Raw genomic sequence first — 22,679 nt, forward strand, 5'->3', positions numbered from 1 at the left:
TAAAGGCTTGAGTATTTCAGGCAGCCTGTGACCAGAGACACATGAGGATTTCTCTCCCCATGAAGCTGCACTATCATGGGATTACAGAGGGATAAATTATAAATCCCTTCCCAAGTTTAAAATTATCCTGATTTCCTAAGTAAAAGCTCCAAGTGGTACCAGGTTGCTCCTACAGCATTTACTTGGGTGCTAGCTAGCCTGGGGGAACAGGCAAGGCAGCCTTTCAGGCTCCTGGGGACAGCTAACAAGCTATTTTCACAATTGAGAGATATGTACCAGGAGCCCGGCTCTGTTGTTTGGTCCCCAGATGAATATCAGTAGTGTACAACCTCCCCCTGGGATTAGCCAAGGAAAGAAGTACCACACATACAAAAAAAAAAAAAAAAAGAAAGAAAGAGAAAGAACCACAAACAACCACAAAACCCTCTACCACCAAAAGAACACAACACAAATATAAGCCAACCAACCTACAGAACTTTTTCCAGGACAGAATGTCAGTCAATGACCTGCAAGGAATTTATTAATAAAATATCTTTCCTTTCAAGCATTTTTCATCAGACGTCACCAGTGTGGTGCTCTGCTCTATCCAATGTTGATAACAGTCGGCTGCGTGTGTGTGTTCCCTCTGTGTGCTGCCTCGGCTCTGCGCAGATAGCTGACACAGCAGACCCTGAGAGAACCCCCAATGACCACAGACTCCGACAAGGTACGAAGGCACCCGGCCAGGTTTATTGTCAAACGAAGCACAGTAATAATTTCCAGCAGACTGTACGGGACAGAATACGAATTTGTGCCCCCTGACAATGAACTCAGCTCAGTCAGTGGCGGGACTCTCCATTGCCCCCTAGGCCGGACAAAGACAACCACTCAGAGGTGCATTCTTATACACAGGTACAAACAAGTTACACATCACTCCTGACGCATTGAGGTACAACCCCTCTACGTGTTAGGGTGCTGCCTCTCTCCTGGTACATGTTGGTTCGAACAAACAACTCTATCCATCATATTATCTTTTTGACCCTGTCTTTAGGATGGGTCAGCCTGTTCCTCGTTATCTCTGTGGAATGTGTTCGTACCAGAATATTCTGGTGCCATCCGGGCACAAATTCATCCTGTTAGGACTTGATACCTTTTAGATATGTGTATATGTGCAATTAGCAGCCTTCTTCTTGCCAACTTCTGTGAGCAGGGCTTGCCTCTGGCTCACAGCTTAACTTTGCTTTATGTTCACAAAGTCTTGACCATTACTTGAGTTCAGGCCTCATACCGGGCCTCTGATACCAAGGGTTTATATTTCAAGGCCTCATCTTTCTACATTCCCCCACTTTTTGTCTTTTTATGGGGACGATGTTTAGCCATTGTCCCGGAAAAGTATAATGCATGGACTAAAGATAACCCAATGGGCTAAACACGGTTATGTGGTTACCTTATTTCACCATCCATACACTCATGCCCCTGTCTTTTTAGTCTGCACATTCCCTCGTACGACTAATAGACAGATTTTATTATCCAATTATTTTTTTAGTCCCTTACCCCCTATCCAACCCCCCTGTCCCCTGACTGCCCCCTGGGACCTCCTGCCCCTTATCCACCCCCCCTGCTCCCTGCCCCCTTACCATGCCACTCAGAGCAGCAGGACTGGCAGCCGTAAGTAGTACACCCGTGGGGAGCAATTTAATACACTACACAGACTCTTCCTTCTGATCCACCCAGAGTCTTAAGTGACTGGTGGTAGTCACAGCAAGACACAGCATGCAGTGCCACAACCCAAACTCTGGATTGCTGCCAAGAACATGGCTTCTTAATAACACCAGGAAAAGCTGCCTGATTCCCTCAACCCATGATTCACCTGGGAGTGGAGACAGACACTACAATGACAAAGAGCTACCAATCACTAGACAGATTTCAGATGATCCAGGACACAGTATCCATGCTGGACAAATGCAATTTTGGACAGCCTCTGGGAGTAGCAATATGTATCAAAATTGTGGGAGGTGCTGCTAGCAGAATAGAAATTATTGGGAAAGATATTTTCGATTCTTGACCTCTCTCCACTACAAATAAATTAAACCTCCTAATGAAGATAAAGTGAGTAGCGTACAGTTTACTGTGTTTCATTGTCTTCTGGAGATCTTCTTTGCACTGGATGCACAGGCCAGTTGCAGCTCTAAAAACTAAGGATCCAGAAGGATCTGCATCTCCAGAACTGATTCTGAAAAATGAAGTATTTAAGATTGCTCTAAAAACCATTAATGAATCTCTACATCTTGGAAAAACACTTTATATTCTTTCCGTTTTTTGTGGCTTTTTTTTTTTTTTTTTTAAGAGAGAAGTTATTTTCCTGGAATTCTTCCTCTTGTATTTCCCCTTCTGCTACTCATTTTCAACTTCAGGGCCCCCCCCATTGTATTATTCTTGCTCTCCCCACTAAGGATAATTTGACCCTAGAATCCCTTTAGAGTCTTAATGTTGCATTGTGTGTCAATTAGCCTCTTGACATATGTCTGTTCTCTAGTACTGCATAACCATATTGATGTTACTCTTACTTCCACAACCCCTCCTTACTCTCTTGTTTCCCCCTTTTTGTGTCACACAGCATTGGAGTGCGTAAGCTCCTTAAGGATCACATCTTTTTGTTTTGGTAGGTGCCTAAACCCCTTTGGGGCATCAGTCGAAGAAATAATAAAGGTGAAATGCTGTTTGCTACTCTTGCTCCTTTTTTTAGTGCATAACAGTATAAGATGATAAAGGTAAAAATGAGTCGTGTCGCTGATTTTTAACCAAGATTTACAAGTAGCAGTTGAGACCCAAAATACTGTTGGTTTTTTTTTCCTTCATAGAAGAATTGATGTCCCTTTCAAGAAGCCATCAGAATCCGAGGAGGGGATAGACTCAGGAAGGGGTTGTTTGTTTAGATTGATGGTAACAGGATGATTACACAGAAAGTGGGGACTGTTTTATTACTCTGAATATGATGATCAAGCTTTCGTTGCCCAAGAATAAATACATCTTGAGTTATTTTAATAAATCAACCCAGCAACCCAGATGGCCATTTTTCACTTTCTCGTGCAATACTCTACCATTGCAAGACACTTGAACAATTTCCCTAAGTTCTCAAGCTCTTTCTTCTCAGATCAGTAACACATCAATATTAATGTGGAGTTTCCCCACCACTGGGGTGTCTGTTCACATATATGCAGTTCTGAGAATTACAGCTACTAGATTTTAAAGAGCCACTGATCTGAAACAGTGTAGTTTCTTCAACATCAACTTGCTATCTTGGGCCCATGTGAGGGGCACCCCCAATTGTCGTCCGTTCTTGATACCCTCTTCTCCCTACCACATGCTGTCTGCTCAGTTTGTTACTGTCAAATAGTCTTAGTCTCTTGTTGTACCAAAGCCTTGGGGCTCTGTTTCCATGCCAACTGCCCTGTAATCTCTTTAGCTTGCGATGCTCAGTATGAATTAGACTTGCACATGTTCCACTGATTTAAAAATGTAGTTGCATCAGTACTGAGTATTGGCCATTCCAAGCGGCGGTATATATTATATCATATTGTGAACTTACAGTACATTTTGACTTAAAGTATTCGTTCAGGGCACAAGTGATTTAAAACACTCCTGCAGCCCTATCAATTATGTATTATATAAATAACAACACTGTTTAAAAGTGATTGATTAAGGTCGGTTGTGTGACATCCCACAAAGCAAACCACTGAAAGCAAGGCAATTCCAAATGATGGGACATCTCTTTACCATAACCTGATATCCACATAGCATGTTTCCACTGACAAACTTTGCATTTTCACTAGAATCTTCTTTTCTCTCTCCAGATAAGAACACACACCGCACATGCAAAATGTATCTCCCTAGCTCTATAACACAAAACCTTCATTAAAACATCAACCCCATTGACAGTCTTTCAGCAGGGATATATGTGCACAGATTAAGTGTACAAAATGTCTCTCTCTTGGGGAAAAATAAGGTCTTAATTGAGGAATATTTATTTCTAGAACCCATTTTTATAGTGGATCTTATTTTTTGTTACATGATTTCCTTTATACAAATATGAAAAGCAACCAGGCTTTACATCAGGGAGCTTAACACGTAACTAGGGCAATATTGTTAAAATATGCACACAGGCCGAACTGCCAAACTTCAACCGGTGCAGGTTAAGTACGCAGGCTATGTTTGTTGGGTTGCCTTTTGAAAGGACTTCCTTATCCTTAGATGAGCTGTCAGTCTGTTTGAAACACAGGAAGTGGTTTTCCATCTTAAAATATAACCATACAGTTGTTGAGATAGAGCCAGACTTTATTCTGAAATAGATGTCTGTTGTAATAACTGGCAATAATAGCCAGCATTTATACAGTATTCCACATATTCAGATTACTCATACTGAGAGGTACAATCCTTTGTTGAAATGAATGGTAGTTGCAGAGCTAAATCCTTGTCCAATTCTGAAAATGTAGGCAGTAATGTCACTTCAAAGTAGTTTGTATTTTCACAGTGTTGCCAGGATTTTATCCCATAACGTTTCTGTTGATTTCAACAGGAGTGATGTTGCTAAACCCCACACTGTGCTTAGTAAACTAAACTTGCTTGTAAGAGTTAGTTCATTCTTCTTTTGGACATCTTTTTCAGGACAGCTTGTTCTCTGATTTTGCAGCCGTTATACAAAGCACTTTATGATAGCTGAAGGGGACAATTATGGGAACGACTACTCAACAATCTGCTTCACACTTGCTTTAGTTTGCGATCTGCTGAGTGTATTTTAAATGTTCTAAAACTCTGGAGGTTTAGTAGATCAGTGAGTGGTTCCTTACCACTGCTGAGTTTGCCTGGCAAGTAGTCAAAAAGATCAACATAGGCACAGAAAATCTGATTTCTAGGATTTCCCTTTACGTTGTTTGTGGTGATATCTTGAATCAGTGTTATTGTATAGCTTGTTGCTTTTGCTAATCTTTTAGAAATCAGACCAAGATTTGCTATTTAATTTTGTGTTGGTGAAAGGTGCTGGATTGAAATCCTACAAAGTGAAGTCCTCTGTCCATAGAAGAGGCATAGTGGTCTGAGCCTCACCACATCATCCTGGGGGAATTCTGCGCCAAAAAATTAAAAATTCTGCAGACAATATTTTAAAATTCTGTATATTTTATTTGTCAAAATAACATAACGTAATTACACCAGTAATTTATTTCAAAATACCTGTCAACAATACACACAACAACAAAAAAAGATCCTCCCCACCCCCGGAGTAGAGAGTTAAAGAAACCCCTATGACAACCCAGTTCCAGTTGGGGGGTACTGGAGGGGGCTGTGTGGGGCTCCCAGAGCCTAGACACCTACACTCCCCTTCCCCCAGAGCCCAGACACTCACACCCACCCTGGAGCCCAGGCACGGGGTACCCCCAAATCCTAGACATCCACACCACCCTTTCCCAGAGTCCAGACGTGGACACCCCCAGAGCCCAGAAACCCGCACCCCTCTCCCCCCCCAATGCCCAGCCATCTTGAGTCCTGCAAATAATAATTAGTTGATTTTTTGACCTACCAATAGTAAGAACATTGAAAGGATGGGGGGGGGGGGGAGTATTTTTAACTTGCAATCTTTGGCAACATCTCAGTAGTCTAGCTTTTTGAGTATAGAATACATTTAGTACAGATATCCATGCTCATTAACCATGGAAGGCAAGAGGACTAGGGTGAAACGTAGGCCAGCAGGCTATGACATGTCATTCCTATTAGAATCATAGAATATTAGGGTTGGAAGGGACCTCAGGAGGTCATCTAGTCCAACCCCCTGCTCAAAGCAGGACCAACACCAACTAAATCATTATTAACTGAATATGACGGATTGGCCTAGTAAGCCATTACATCTGAAACTTACTTGTTATAAAAAGAGTACAGCAAGTCAAGACTGACTTACATGGTATTCGAGCCAGGCCTTATCAAACCTAGCAAATGGTAATGGTCATGCATTTCAGGTAACGGCTAAACATATTACATGTATTCCAAGCTAGAATGTCACAACCCAGTTTGCTCCAGGCCAGACCCATGCTAGTAGCGATAGAGTTAAGGAAATTACAAGTTTCCTTTGCTGCCATACAGGAGACAACATTGTCTGGGTACGGAAGAGCTCACAGTTGGAAATTATACTTTACTTTACTTCCAGACCATAGAGTAACAGTATTACTCTGGAGGCAGCTGCATTAAATGAACAGACATGAGAAGGCTGGAGGCAGTAAAGATAAGTTCTTCAGAAGATGGCAGTTGTATAGTGGAATGATTTTAAGACAAGTTAAGTTAGAAGGAGAGTAGGATGTGAAATCAGGATATGGGATTGGCTGCAATTCAGAAGATTACAATGGTGTGCGGACACTGCAGAAGACAGATGATAGGATGCCAGTGAAAATAGTGCAAGTACAACCAAAGTCAGTCAGACCCAAAGGCCAACCACCGACTAGATGGTCGGACATCATCTGGAGGGACATGACCAAGCCATGAACAGGAATGAATGGTGATACAGTACTGTTCCATATGTCTGCAAAGTTGCTTTGGGATCAGAAGTAGTAGTTCTAGTAAGGTGATTGACAGGTAATAGTAATACAAAAGTGTAATACTAAATACAGTACAGTATATAAATCAAAGGGATTTCATTAGTATGCTGATCTTTAAGTGGCTGATGCTATTTGATTATTTACGGGCAGGGTGCCACATCATTCCCATTCCTGCTGGAATTGATGTTTGACACCTACGTCTCATTACCAATCACTTGATTTGCAATTAGAGCAAGGGACTTTTAACCACAGGAGCTAAAAAGGATATCTTTTCCTACTACTGCTAAACTAAAATTGGAACTGTAGTCTGCCATGTAGAGACTGCCATTGTATGTTTGAGAGAGAACCATAACACTAAAACTCAACTTGTAAAGAGAACAATAAAAGATGCCTCTTGTGTGTTAGGAGCTTCTAAAGATTTATTCAGGAACGTGTACTGTGTTTTAATAAAACATATTCCTGCAAGCCATGCTTGCTGTTCACAGATGCATTTGGAGTGTTGAGAATAATACACAGGGATGTTTAATATTAATTTGTGGTATACCAATATGGTAAGTACACTGTCAGCTGTCTGATTTGTGTAGACATACAAAATTTTCACATTGGAGTGACTTACACCTGTTTACATTTATACAATTGGTTTTATTTAGAAATTGTTCTCATCAGGTTCCCTTGTGTCATCTTTATGCCCAGTGAAAGCATCAGGAATTTGTTTTGAAGCGTTTGCATGCTGGAGTCCATATCTTTCCATATTCAGTAAAATCTGTCGAACATTTTTGTATTCTTTATGTTGGAACAGTGTATTAATACCTCTGTGTTTATTCACTAGCAACTACTCCGTGAGATGCAACAGATGGCTAGCCGTCCCTTTGCCTCCATCAATGTTGCCTTAGAAACAGATGAAGAGCCGCCTGATCTCATTGGAGGAAGCATAAAGGTGAGAGTTCATGCTGTTTGGACAGTCCTACCTGTAATTAATCTTCATGGATGTTTGTTCTCAACTGTGGATAAAGCAGTAATGGAAATCTGCTGCTCATTGGCAACCTGTAGGGAACTATAAGCACTTGAAAGCCATCATCTTGTTTTGACTTAATGTTGTGCCTTCAGGTTATGCATTTACATATTTTGGACTACACTGATTTTAATAAAAGTTACACCAATTTTTAGTTTTTATGCTTGTAATGAAGAAGGATACAGCTTAACACAGCAGAACAGTTGGCTGGAAATAGCTGTAGGTGCTGCAAATAGAAACAGTTTTTGTGAGGTCTCTCAAAAGGAACAGGAGAGTAATTGTCTTTGAATTCTGTGAAGATATAAATGTATTTTTTGATGCAAATAAATGTTCACAACAAAATGTGATGCATACAAAGTAGGAGGGAGGAGAGAATTACAAAGTGTCTCCCCCCTACTCTGGAATACTTTTAGATGCAGTATGTTGTAATTGTAGGAAACTGCAGAGTTAAAAGGGAGGATGAAGCATTTGAGAGAGATCATGGCTGTGGTAAATTTCTGATATCAGACCTGTACACTAGAAAGCAAAGCGAAGCTCTCCTGAGTATAATTTGTCTATCTACTGTACACATACTTAGTCTATAAGTTTATGGCACTCTCACTTAAGAGCCTCGGCACAAAATCTTCTTGCCTGCCCTTACCATGATGATGAAAAAAATATTCCTTCCATTTAGAATATATGTGGGGTGTGTTTATGTATGTATATAAAATATAACAAAAACACTGATAAAAGAATGTTAAAGTTGCAAAGTCCAGAATTCAGGTGCCAGGAAATGCCAGAATTAGGATGCCCATGTGACTTTAGTTCTGCACCTAATGCATATGAATTGGTAGTCTTTAATTTACATGTTCATACTATTTTTTCCATAGGACTTCTGCCTCATTCAGGGCACAGAATGGACAGTTCTCCATAAGTGAGGCAGCAGTTCAGCATTGCTTTTCAGCCTCACTATTCAATGTGCACCCCCTACCGTATTTGCTATATACTGTCCAAACGTTGCATTGAATTTAGAATTAATTTTGTTCACAGAGTTTTCTCGGGTTTGCATTACCACAGCATCTGAGTGCTTCATCAATTTATCATAACCTCTGTCTCCGGCAGGGAGGTATTGTCCCTATTTTGCAAATAGGGAACTGAGCAATAGAGAAAGTAAGGCCAAAACTCGCAAGAGTATCCACTAATTTTAAGCGTTTCGATGATTGGGCAACTGAGTTGAGATACTTATGGGGCCTGAATTTTTGGAACATCAGCTGTTCCCATGTACTTTAATTTGAGTTGTGAGTGCTCAGTTCTTTTGAATAGTAAGCCCTCGGTACGTCCAACTGGTAGGTAGTTTCTATAATTTCTAAAAGGGTGTTAAATAAATGCCTCTGAGTTAGAATTGACAGAGAGATGAACCAAAAGACAATCTTTTTGTTAAGATGTGGTCCACACACTGAAAAAGTTTGATACAAGTTAAGAATTACTTAGAAAGATTAGGTGTCTTCAAGTCGACAGAGTCTGTTGAACTATATTTTAGAATACTAAAGGAACTGTGTGAGGAGATATGAGCCATTAGTGATTATCTTTGAGAACTCGTGGAGGAGAGGAGAGATTCCAGAAAACTGAAAAAGGGCAAATATAGACCCTCTCTATAAAAAGGAGAATAAGGACAACCGAGGGAATTCTAGATAAGGCTACAATTTTGTCACAGGTATTTTTAGTATAAGTCATGGACAGATCACGGGCAATAAACAAAAATTCGCGGCCCATGACCTATCCATGACTTATACTAAAAATACCTGTGACTAAATCTTGGGGGTGGGGCATGTCTGGGGGGGCCTTTGGGGGGGGGAGGGGGAGGACATGGACCACGGCCACTCCCGGGGGGCACCCGAGCAGTGGCTGGTGTGGCTGTCCCCAGGGCCACCTGGGCAGCTAGTCCTGGAGCCAGATGCTTGGGCAGCCCTGGGGTCAGCCACACTCACTGTTGCAGAAGTCACAGAGGTCGCAGAAGTCATGGAATCCGTGACTTCCATGATGGACACAGAGCCCTAATTATAGACCAGTCAGCTTAATTTTGGTACCCAGAAAGATAATGGAGCAAATAATCAAACAATCAATTTGTAAGCACCTAGAGGAAAATAAGGTGATAAATCAAGGACAAATCATATCAAACCATCCAAATAACCTTCTTTACATGGTAACAAGCCTAGTGGATGGGGGGGAGGCAGTAGATGTGATATATCTTGACTTTAGTAAGGCTTTTAATGCTCTCTCACATGACCTCATAAACTAGAGAAATATAGCCTGGACAAATGTATTATAAGGTTGGTGCACACTGGTTGGAAAAGCAAATTCAGAGTAGTTATCACTGTTTCACAATCAATCTGGAAGGGCCTATCAAGTGGATCCCGTAGGGGTCTGCCCTGGGTCCAGTTCTAGTCAATATCTTCATAAATGATTTGGATAATGGGATAGAGAGTCCATTCATAAAGTGTGCAGACAACACCATGCTGGTAGGGGTTGCAAGCCCTTTTGATAACGGGATTAGAATTCAAAATGACCTTCACAAACTGCAGAAATGGTCTGAAATAAATAGGATGAAATTCAATAATGACAAATGCAAACTACTACACCTAGGAAGGAATAATACATTGCACAAATACAAAATGGGAAATAACTGCCTAGGAAGGAGTACTGCCGGAAAGGATCTGGAGGTTATAGAAGATGACAAGCTAAATGAGAGTCAATAATGTAATACTATTGCAAATAAAGCAAACATCATTCTGGAATGTATTAGCAGGGGTCTTAAGCCAGACATGAGACGTTATTCTTCCACTCTACTCAGTAGTGATAAGGCCTCAATTGGAGTATTGCATCCAGTTCTGGCCACCATACTTCTGGAAAGATGTGGACAAATTAGAGAAAGTCCAGAAGAAAGCAGCAAAAATTATTAAAAGTCTGGAAAACATGACCTATATGAGGAAAGATTGGAAAAAAAAGGGGGGGGGTTAGTCTGGAGAAGACTGAGGAGGGATGTGATAACAGTCTTCAAGTACGTAAAAGGTTGTTAAAAACACGAGAGTGATAAATTGTTCTCCTTCTCCACTGAGGACAGGACAAGAAGTAATGGGCTTAAACTTCAGCAGGAGAAATTTAGGTTAGACGTTAGGAAAAACTTCCTAATTGTTAGGGTAGTTAAGCGTGGGAACAAATTTTCTAAGGAGGTTGTGGAATCTCCACCATTGGAGGTTTTTAAGAGCAGAGTAGACAAACACCTGTCAAGGATGGTCTAGATAATGCTTCATCGTGCCTCAGTGCAGGGGACTGGACTAGATGACCTACTGAGGTCCCTCGTAGACCTTCATTTCTGTGATTCTTTAATATCCTGGATCCCCTATTAGGTCTTTTCCATTTTTAGAGTCTGAAGTAGGTGGTTACAGAAAGTCTTTATGGAACCAGTTGTCCATATCACACACGTGATCATAAAAATTGGCACTTTTGTTATCTCAGCAGAGGCTCCAATGAATGGTTATGGACATTCTTCTCTCCCGGAAAAAAGGTCCATCCAAATCAAGATCAAAGCATATTGGTGGGCCACTGCAGGAAAGCTTGCCTGCACTATGCCTGTTTGGTGACTAAATTAGTTGACTTCAGTTTCTGTAAACTCAGTCCAGCACTACTGTGAACATTATTTTTTAGGGGAAATGCAACAGCTGTATTACTTGACAGAGATGTTGACATATTGGCTTAGTTCACATAGGTGTGCTATAAAAATATATTACAGGGGCCTTCTTTTTCACCTGCTGTTTTACACTGTATGTGCAACTCACTTGTTTGTATGTTTCCCTCTTAATCTTGTTAGTCTGGGGAAATAAACTGATCGAGTTTACAGAAAAGCCAGCTTTCTTTAAAACAAAAATAATACTGTAAAACCCGTGCATACGTTTCTCATTCGTATGAAAACAGACAGTCTTTGTTAACTTCAGATCCGGGGTAAGAAGTTCAGGCTAGCGTGAATTATTAAAGTTCTGCTCTGACTTTTCACAGGATCTATCATCTCAACTAAAATGACATTTACCAGGGAAAAAAAGCAGCTTTACATTTGCTATTAGAACGACAAAAAGAAGTGGCAGTGAGTTAGGTGCGATATGAAACCAGTCTTCCTGCAGGCACTTCCCCTTCCCCTCTTCCATTACTTAGCTTATTTCTAGAAAAACACCACTCCTGCAGTATTAGCCCAGAACCACACTTGACTTCATGACAAGTTTGTTTGCAGTTAATATCTTCTGTTCAGTTTTTGTTTTCACTTTGGATGTTTCAATATCTGTTCATTTCCTCCTCTCCTCTCCTGTTTAGCTTTCTGAACTAATTTTTTCCCTTTGGACATTTTTCTGTTCCCTTTATCCTTTCCTTTTGTTTTTTCTTTTTGATTAGAACTACGTTAAACAGGGCTGCCCCTCTGTTGTGAAGGGCTCCATAAATAGCAACACATATAGGACCTCATTCATTTCCTTTCTCACTTCTATGTGATACCTGCTGTCTGGCTGCCATCTTTTCTTATCTGATTTGTCAGACCTGGCAGGCTCTGACATTCTTACATGGCCCAGGAATTGGCGGTGAAGGCCAGCTTTTCAAGAGTAAAAGGATAGTTAAGAATTCCAATCATATCTGTAGCTTGCTTAATTTGACAATAGTACCAGAGACAGGGAATTGAGGCTAATGTGTACAAACTTTCTGAAGCATTCCAGTGCAGATGGGATGGTTTGGGGGAGAAATTAAAAGGCTGCAAAGGAAAAATGTAGGCTCTGAGTATTGCAGAAAATATTCCCAGAGAGGTGGTCTAGATTGTTGACTAATACTCCAATGAAAGCGGTGGAAACTACACCTAACAGGTATATTCAGTTTTGAATATGTCGTCTACATGTCCCTTTGGTCAATTTCAGTTTTTCTCCCAGTCCTTTTCCACTTGCACTGGAATTCCCCAAATAATTTGCAAAGGAGAAGCCACCATCTTAGTCCACACTCCCATTGCTCTTTGGTTGGAAATACTCTTAGCTGAAGGGAATTGCAGGAATCTGAGTTAATGTGGAGTGGGCAGATACGCAACTATGGAACTGCATATTTTGCCTTCTGTTTCCTATTGCCAGAGCAGGGAGATTGAAAACAGAAATGTTGGGTACGTTATTGAACTGTAAGTGGTTATCCAGTCACTCTACCATTCAGTGTGCCACCGTTGTTGATCCTGTATTTGGCTTACCCTCCCCTGTACACATTTGGCACCAGAACTACAGATTTCTTAGTGCTAATCACAAACCCATGGCTTTTTTTTCACATGAATCAGGGGTTTTTGGTTAATAACTACTTTATTTGGGGTACAAAAGAGAGTTGAAAAATGGGGAATGTGGCCTCTTTCCTTTTCCATTGTGCATGGCCAGCTGGCAGCTTAGTGTCAAGCTAGCTCCATCCTAAGCTAATATTTTCCAGCTGGACATATTAGAACAGTGTTTTCAATTAGTATTTTTCCTAGGGCACATCATAGTAATAGAAAGTCATTTACCTGCAGGGAAACAATTTTATTAGTGTGCAGCTAAGCAACAGATAACTAGCTCCTTTGGGAGTTTTTCCATTCAAATACCCAATAGAGCACAAATCTTCTCTTAAATTTGGTTGGCCATTACAAAATCTATTGGCCCTTGGCTGCAGCTGTTTGAACTTCCTGAAGCGCTGAACATTACAACTTTTATAAGAATATTTAAGACCCTTGGTCATCTAGAACCTGTGCAAATGTTTTAAACTGAGTTACTTGGAGTCAGGCTATTGTTTAGATATTTTTCTGTGAACTACTCTAAGAAGATTTTTGCAGTCAGTCGGAAATAGACTTAAAAATCAGCTTTTCAAACAGAAGTTAGAGAATATTTTAGAGTGTTGGCATAGATGATCTTTAAGTATCTTAAAGTAGGGAAGAGCATGCAACTAGTACTTACATTCTCAGCAGAGGTAAATATATATACTGTGAAAGTCGTCCTAAACAGCCACCCCAGGGATCAACAAACAGATACCTAGTAAAGTTTGTCTTCCATAACAGGTCAAACAAAATTGTGCTGGAAACCTTGAGGGAGATTGTAAAGCAGTCTCATAAGACAGGATTGTCAACTAGAGATGGCCATTAGTGCAGATTTCACTGTATTGTGTTCTGTTATCCACACTTAGAATCCAGCACTGATAGATGGTTATCCTTTCATCTGTGAACTGGAGGCTATTCATGTCTACAAGTAGTCTAAATGTGTAAATAATGGTGGCTTTTGTCAAGAAAACAGTCTGCAGCTTGTTTGAAATGTTAATGTCTTTGAGGTATGGACGTGCATTTAATTCCACATTAGTTTTCATAGGGCCAAAGTTAGTTTCACTGCAAATTCTTAATTGTCCCTTTATCAGGCATCAAGACACCAAGCTTGATTTCTACTTTAGAAAGAGCAGAAATGTGGCACAAGTGTAGCCTGTGTCAGTCTAATAATCAATTCATATTGGCCTGGGTAGAAATGCTGTCAACGGGATCAAAAACTGCCTGAAGGCCCCAGCTATTAAAAGGTAGAGATAAACAGTAGCATGTTCAGTTGGGTGTGGAGTATCACTGGGACCTGTGCGCTGTCCACTCTTAACATCTTTATTAGTTATCTAGAAGGTGGTAAACAGCACGCTCAGGACATTCACAGTAACTTGGGAGGAGTTGTGAATATCAGCAAGGCCAGGAAATAGCTAGAACGGTTAGACATTTGAACCAAAAAAAAATGAGGTGCAGACTTGGAAAACTGTAAGCTATTGCATTTGGGTGGAGGGGTGGGGGGAATAATTTGAAATACAAAATTGTACATAGACATCACTTCTAAAGCCTTGCTGTAACTGCACCTGGATTGTTGTATTCAGTTCTGAGCACTTCTGTATTATAACAGGGTTCAAAAAAGAACTAGATAAGTTCATGGAGGATAAGTCCATCAATGGCTATTAGCCAGGATGGGCAGGGATGGTGTCCCTAGCCTCTGTTTGCCAGAAGCTGGGAATGGGCGACAGGGGATGGATCACTTGATGATAATCTGTTCTGTTCATTCCCTCTGGGGCACCTGGCATTGGCCACTGTCAGAAGACAGGATCCTGGGCTAGATGAGCCTTTGATTTTACTCAGTATGGCCGATCTTATGTTCTTATAAAAATTGATTCAATTGGAGGAGTTCAGAGGAGAGCAACCCAACTTCTCAGAGAGCTTGGCCTGACTTCTAAAAGGATTAAAAGCCAAGTATATACTGTATAGTTTGACTAAGCAATGTTTGAGAGGGGCACAACTGTCTATATCTATTTAAAGGGGCAGTGAGGAGAGGAATGAATTAAGCTGCAACCAAGGGATATTGCGTAGAGGAATGGGATGAAATTGAGAGGAAAATTTAAACTGAATATCAGAAAAAAAATGTTAGTGAGAGCTATAGCTCTGCAGAATAGTCACTTCAGGGAAGTAATGGGGCTTCCATCACTTGGGACATTTTGTAATGATCCAGTCCAGTTTTTATATGTACTGTAAAGAAGTATCCTGTCTTAAAGCTTACCTAGAGGCAGGTTATCCCATAACTTCCTAGCATAATGGTTCTTGAACCTTCGTTTTAAACAGCTGTGGTGCTGTCCAATTTCAAAAACAGGGTACTGGACTAATTGAACCATTGATTTTGATCTAGCATGGCAGTGCCTATGTTCCTGTGACTTAGATGATTCATTCGTAGGTTTCAAAGCCACAGGGGGGACTGTTATGCTCTAGTCCAGGGGTGGCCAACCTGAGCCTGAGAAGGAGGCAGAATTTACCAATGTACATTGCCAAAGAGCCACAGTAATACGTCAGCAGCCCCTCCCCCCCAGCACCGCTCCCAGCACCTCCCGCCCACCGGCAGCCCCACCAATCAGCACCTCCCTCCCCACACCTCCTGATCAGCTGTTTTGTGGCGTGCAAGAGGCTCTGAGGGGGAGGAGCCACAGCATGGCAGGCTCAGGGGAGGGGCCGGGAAGGGGTGGAGTGGGGGCAGGGCCTGTGGCAGAGCCAGGGGTTGAACAGTGAGCACCCCCCGGCACATTGGAAAGTTGGCACCTGTAGCTCCAGCCCCGGAGTCGGTGCCTAGACAAGGAGCCACATATTAACTTCTGAAGAGCCGCATAGAATCATAGAATATCGGGGTTGGAAGGGACCTCAGGAGGTCATCTAGTCCAACCCCCTGCTCAAAGCAGGACCAATTCCCAACTAAATCATCCCAGCCAGGGCTTTGTCAAGCCGGGCCTTAAAAACCTCCAAGGAAGGAGACTCCACCACCTCCCTAGGTAACACATTCCAGTGCTTCACCACCCTCCTAGTGAAATAGTGTTTCCTAATATCCAACCTAGACCTCCCCCACTGCAACTTGAGACCATTGCTCCTTGTTCTGTCATCTGCCACCATTGAGAACAGCCGAGTTCCATCCTCTTTGGAACCCCCCTTCAGGTAGTTGAAGGCTGCTATCAAATCCCCCCTAATTCTTCTCTTCTGGAGACTAAACAATCCCAGTTCCCTCAGCCTCTTCTCATAAGTCATGCGCTCCAGACCCGTAATCATTTTTGTTGCCCTCCGCTGGACTCTTTCCAATTTTTCCACATCCTTCTTGTAGTGTGGGGCCCAAAACTGGACACAGTATTCCAGATGAGGCCTCACCAATGTCGAATAAAGGGGAACGATCACGTCCCTCGATCTGCTGGCAATGCCCCTACTTATACAGCCCAAAATGCCGTTAGCCTTCTTGGCAACAAGAGCACACTGTTGACTCATATCCAGCTTCTCGTCCACTGTGACCCCTAGGTCCTTTTCTGCAGAACTGCTACCTAGCCATTCAGTCCCTAGTCTGTAGCTGTGCATGGGATTCTTCCGTCCTAAGTGCAGGACTCTGCACTTGTCCTTGTTGAACCTCATCAGGTTTCTTTTGGCCCAATCCTCTAATTTGTCTAGGTCCCTCTGTATCCGATCCCTACCCTCTAGTGTATCTACCACGCCTCCTAGTTTAGTGTCAAACTAAGAGCCACAGGTTGGCCACCCCTGCTCTAGTCTGACCTCTCACATACCACAGGCCATTGCATTTCAGTCAGAAGGGCTGCTATAACAGGTTTTTAGTTCTAATGTATTACTTGTTCCATTCTTCTCAGAGGGTATCATTTGCCTTTTAAAAGATTAATTGCTGATTCGTTAATACTAAAACACTCAGATTGCACATCAGTGTGTAACTACGCTGTTTGCTTTTGAAAATACGCACCAACAGTGGAACCAGAATGTCCGTTCAGCAAATGTGATCTACGTAGGTGAACGGATGTCAGGATAGCTACTGTTATGTTGCAGTATAGAGGAACATAAGAACAAAGTGAGATTTATCCATTTTAGCCTTTTAAATTATATTTGTTGTTGACTCTGCCTATGTTCTCCTGCTTTCTAATTTATAGAAGTGTGTGCTACCCTTTGAACACCTGCCAAGGTAATGTGTAGTTGCTAGTGGTAAGAACCTAGAGATCGTGTGGACAAGTGAGGTGTGTAAAACTGATTAGCTCTACTAGAATTTAATATACTCTAATAACGCTCTGTACTGTGAAAACAACAAAAGATGCTAAACCCTTCACTTAATGAATTATTTCCAGCTAATGTCGGTGTGGGTTTCATTTTACATAATTTGCTGCTTCGAGAAAGCTTTTGCATTGTTATGCAGTAAACATTTGGTAGTGATGCTCTGTGATCTGTTGTTTGTCCTGACCATGTGTCTGCAAAGGTTTGTTCTCTTGTCCCCTGGGTATACATTTTGGTCTGTAAATGGAATGATGGCAAGTTTTAACTGTCCACATTTTGTAAATGTATGAGCTAAGTATTTATAAATAAAACTGAAAAGCTGATATTTTCAGTAAAACTGACCAGTTGGAAATGCTTTTACTCTGATTTTAGCTGATGAGAGGGAAATGGCTGGAGAGAAAGCAAGCTCTGTGAAGCTTTGAGTAAAGGGTCTTTTTAAACTCTTCTTTCCCTTTGGCAGAAATTAGTCCTTTTTCTGATTGAAACACTAACAACACCAACAGCTTCTGAAAACTATTGGAGAGGACCTATTTGCATTCCTTTGTGCACAGAAGTTGTTTTAAGTGCCTTGTGTCTGAGATCATCTGACTGCTGTTTCATCCTTTTTATGTGCACCTTTTATTGTAAAAAGCAACCTACTATTGAAATTAACAGCATAACTACCCTTTGGTACATGTGAAATCAAGGTGAACTTTCAACATTTGCCATATGCATATTGGCCATATTGTATGCTGTGGCCTTGTCTTACGCTACCCCTAGGGCAGCAGTGGAGAATTTCAAGATAAATGCGATTATTACCTTATTTGTGAGAACGTTATGGGGCCAGAGGTTTTGTAATTTAACATTACCTGGGAACATTGCAAGTTCTCCTGTTACTAATCTTTCCCTTCATGTAGACCTTGCATCGAATGCTTGCTGGATTGACGCTTCTTGCATTAAAAGTGGGGTGGTTATTTATTAAATGTAGCTGGGTATAACTCCCCATTGATCTTTCTGCTGTTCATTTGTGGCCGTTTGCATTTCTGATACAAGATACTGATGAATCAGTGTGCTCATGCCCATATGTTGACTATGCTAGGGCTAGCCCGAAGGCTTGAGCACCTCTTTTAAAAATTATATTCTTAAACTCCAGACATAAACCCAGTATTGAAATGGGCTGAACAATTCAAGGAAAAAGACCAATTTACTGTGGGCCAGCTTCTAGTTAAATATCAGGGCCAAGGTTTCAAAGATGAATATGAATTTTTAATCTAGAATTGTGCACTTCAAATAATTACAAGAAGTTAATTCGTCTCCATATGAGAAAGCACATGAAATACTCTGGGGATGTGATTTTTTAGAACTTCATTTATACTGTCTTTTTTATGGAAAATTGCTTACGTTTTATTTTATGAATGCTTGGTCAGTTTTCAATCATACCATTCAAAAAAACTCTGGAAATTTAGCCTGACACTATTCTACATCAGTGAAGTCATCTGACTCATAGCTGAAACTCTGTTTAACTCTTTCAGTAATAATGCCATAGGTTCTGCTTCCATTTAAGGAACTCTGTGAGGCACATAGCCTTACTGGAAATTGAAAGCTTGTGATGGTTTGGGACTATTTACTAAGCCATATAAAAACATTAAAAATACATTTTGTCCTACTATGTTTGAAAAGCAATTGGCTTGGCCTGTCAGTGTTGCATAGTAACTGGATTAAACATGCCAGTGTACTTAAAATGTGTTCTAGAAAAATAAAATTGCTGTTCAATGTTTTAAATTATATAGAATATTTATTGTTCTGTATTCATTAGTTTTCATAATTGTTAGAATGTGTTGTATGTTAATTGTATTAATAGAAATAATGGGATGAAATAAAAAGAGATTTTAGGCTAAACATCACATAATGATTCCTGATTGTGAGCTATATTAGGCTGTGAAATTGGCTCCCAAGGGAACTGCTGGTAGACACATCACCTGAGTCATTTAAAACTAATCTAGAGGAAGTACTACAAAATGTACTGCTAGTGTGGGAACAATATTGCCATGGGAGGTGGATTAATTAGATGATCTAACTGAGGCATTGACCATTTTTAACTTCTATAATTCTGTGAACACTCTACATATTACGCACACATCAACACTCAAACAAAATAATTACTTGGCTTGTGTCCACAGCATTTCTGGTCAATATAGCAGCTTTATTGAAGAAATGCTAAAATAGATTTTTTTTTTATAGCCTCAGTAGTTAACAAGATACCATTCATTTTAAAATTACATTATAAAAAAGGGCACTTTTTTCTAATATTGACCAGTGCAAAACTCATGGCTGTTCTGGCCAATAAAAATCAGTGGCACCTCATCATTTTCTGACACTGCAGTTCAGCCCTCAGACATGTGTATATTATGGGATCTAGGAACTACAATCATGTGACATAACTTGGATATAAAATTCAAGTTACCTTGGCTCCTAGCATTTTGTTGTTCAGCAAGAAAACAAGAACCCTTCCATTAATAGTAGCTTTAATGGCAGAGGTGAGCCAGTGCAGGCATTTACCACCTGTGCAAAGTCGTCATTCTGGCCACATTTACGTTTTTCCTTAAAAGGGGGGGAGGGGCGGGAGCATTGATGAAAAGTGCCAAATTGACGGTCTTGGAAACTGAAGTCCAGATATGGCATTGGCAGCAGCCTGCAAGCTTCTCCTACGCTGACCACCTCTCAGATGTAACCGGAAGGAAATAAGTCTCTTTGCCATTCACTCCTTGGTGCCTTTGAAACCGCCAACAAGGGTGCCAGTCATGGCTTATGTGATGTATAGACTAAGAGCACCAACTCATTTCTGATGGGCCATCAGGTGGCAATGATAGGAACGTACATTTGAACCAGTGCCCTAAAGGTGAAATCTTTTGTATCCCATTAACCACAATCCCTGGCCATCTGTTCTAACTGAGAGACCCCATGTTGTTTTAAAATCTGGACATCCAAGTGTTTGGACACCAAGGGCAGCACTAGTGATGTGCCAAGAGTCTGAGGGCTGCACCTAATTTGCATAGATTTGCATAATGTGCACTTTTATTGTATCATTAGGTTTTTAATAAAAAGGAATTGCTTTTATATTTCAATGACAGGCTTAGCAAAATACTCAATGTCAGAGTCCCCATAGTGATTTGTTTCGGGTGAACCTGCTACTGAGAGGTGTTGCAAAGTTTGGAGAGGCCTATTTTAAGAGGAAAATAGCAGCCATCAATCATACAAAAACACAATAATTCATTATCACCGAAAGGGAAAACTGCAAGCCTTGCTCAGTGTCCATGCTGTGTCTGCCTCCCTTGGATCTTGAAAGAGGACCTGGATCTCCAGTGTGAGAATTCAATGGCCTACCATTCGCAGCCCTAATCTCATAACATAGGACTCCAGTCTCCGAGGGAAATGGGGGAGTTTGCATGAGGCATTTGGAGCTTTTGTCATAGGGGAGATGACTGAAGGTAGCTGGAATTTCTGTTATGGGAAAGAAGGGGAAAATTAGGAAACTGAGCAAGTTAATGCTTTGGTTACTGGCTGGGAGGGGGGAAAGCAGGGACTATTTTTGGACTGTCTGTCTGTGGCAGAGAAGTAATAACATGATGAAGTCTGAGCAAGCTCTCCCCATTGGCTGCTTATTGTTTGTTTGTACAGCAGCACCTAGAAATCATACTCGCAATCAGGGCCCTATTGTGTTGAGTGCTGTACAAATATATGGTTATAGATAGTTCTTGACCCAGTTGGAAGCCCTGTTATCTGCTAGCAATAAGAGAAGCTTCTTTGGTGTGGCCCATATGAATATAGGACTAGTGCGTCAAACGCCCTTACTATGTGGGTCAGGCCAAGATGTACCATGGTAATGTCTAGGCCCATGGTGATGCCAGCTCCACCTTTGCAGACAGTTGGTGAGATCACAATCAAGATAGCCAGTAAATGGCTGTTTGACTTATTCACTAGTGTGTCTATATATTTGTAGAACACATTCCCCAGACTCCAGTGATCAGTTGCCAGATGTAATAGAGGGCATAGTATGTCCTTCTCTACAGGCTGAGCCATTGCCTACATCAAACTGAACGTTACCATTGCCTGATGCACGAGTCGTATCCCCACGCTGCTTTTTGCTTTTGGCCCTCACTAACACAAGCTGAAGATGAGGTGTCATGCGAGTCACAGTTCAAAAAGCAGGTGACTGAGTTGGTGCTGTCAAAAATAAATTCACCAGACTTGATTCTGTTTTATATGCTGTATTTGTTATTACTAATGACGGGCCTGTCTTAGCAAAACAGTGCACAGTGGTAGGCAGTACATAGCACTTATTCTGGAGTTATCCAAAGCAACATGATAGGGCATTTATTGTACCCCTTTCTTCCAAATATATCCTAAAACAATCAGTTTGGCTACCTATTGTACAAATTGTATATTCACAAATCTCTTAATTCACCACGGAAATGCAACCACCTCTGTGGTGAAAAATTGACAGCTGTTTAACAGCACACAGCTTTTCTGATCAGTTTAGTGCAGGAAGAGAAGAATACCATGAGTAAATAAACCTGAAGTAGACATTTAGGGAGACAGAATGTAAGTACTTTAATTTAGAAATTAACCAGAGCATGAGGGTTAACTTCACTCTTGTGAAAGTGGCATTGAATTTTGAGTGACTACAGCAGGTTAGGATGTGTTCTGTATCTCACCCAAAAGATATCACCTCCAGCAGCACAGCCCATCCTCATTATTATAAAGGCTTTGGCTCAGTACTGGCAGAAGGAAGATGGTTATCTGCTGAATCACTAGCATGACACTGCAGGTTATCTATAATGCTTCCATTTGAAAAGGGTAGCATCTAGCATTTCTGTTTGGGGAAGGAATGGCGTAGCAAAGGTATTTTATAATCCAAGAGTGGTGCAAAGAGAATAAATTAAAATTAGATCATAAAACAAATGAGTTCTGTATGTTGCTCCAACATTTCATTCACCCCACTGCTTTGTTCCATGCCATTGTATTCTCCAGGGACTTTGCTATTTATTGTTGCTAACACTCGGAGTAAGATTAAGCACCGGGCTAATGCTGCAGCACTAAATTACACCCCACAAATTTAGTAGCATTTTTGGACAGTGGAAGGAATACGACGTTTGCTTGGATTTTTTTCTTTTTCAGAGATTGTGAATACACTTTTAAATGCCCAGCATCTCCTCTCCGTTGAGTACGCTAGAAGGCTGGATGTAGTGTATTGCTTCAGTTTCCAAGAAGCTTTCCCTGTGCTCTCTCCATTACCCCTAGTAATTGAGTTGCCAGTCGGATAATATAGCCCACACACCCACGTATATGCTCAGTTGCTTTGTAGAATAATAATTGTTTTGAGTTTGATCCTTTTTTTTTTTTCTTTTGGGTGGGGGAGATTGGTTTGTTTACGACTGCAGATTTTTACAGACTGCCTTTATGTTGTTTTAGGCTGTAAAATACTAATTTATCTACATTTCAAAAAGACTAATAAATCATCATTGTAATC

General features: G+C 41.0%; 1 protein-coding gene across 1 annotated transcript in view; it reads left to right on the plus strand.

Moving 5' to 3' along the window:
- ATRN (attractin) overlaps positions 1-22,679 on the plus strand; it is a 243,572-nt gene that overhangs the window by 216,608 nt on the left and 4,285 nt on the right. Inside the window, exon 27 of the mRNA XM_065404708.1 lies at positions 7,390-7,497. Within this exon, the coding sequence (XP_065260780.1) occupies positions 7,390-7,497 (108 nt within the window). The remainder of the gene's footprint in view (positions 1-7,389; positions 7,498-22,679) is intronic.

Source organism: Emys orbicularis, chromosome 5 (assembly GCF_028017835.1).
Source record: "Emys orbicularis isolate rEmyOrb1 chromosome 5, rEmyOrb1.hap1, whole genome shotgun sequence".
Lineage (NCBI taxonomy): Eukaryota > Metazoa > Chordata > Testudines > Emydidae > Emys > Emys orbicularis.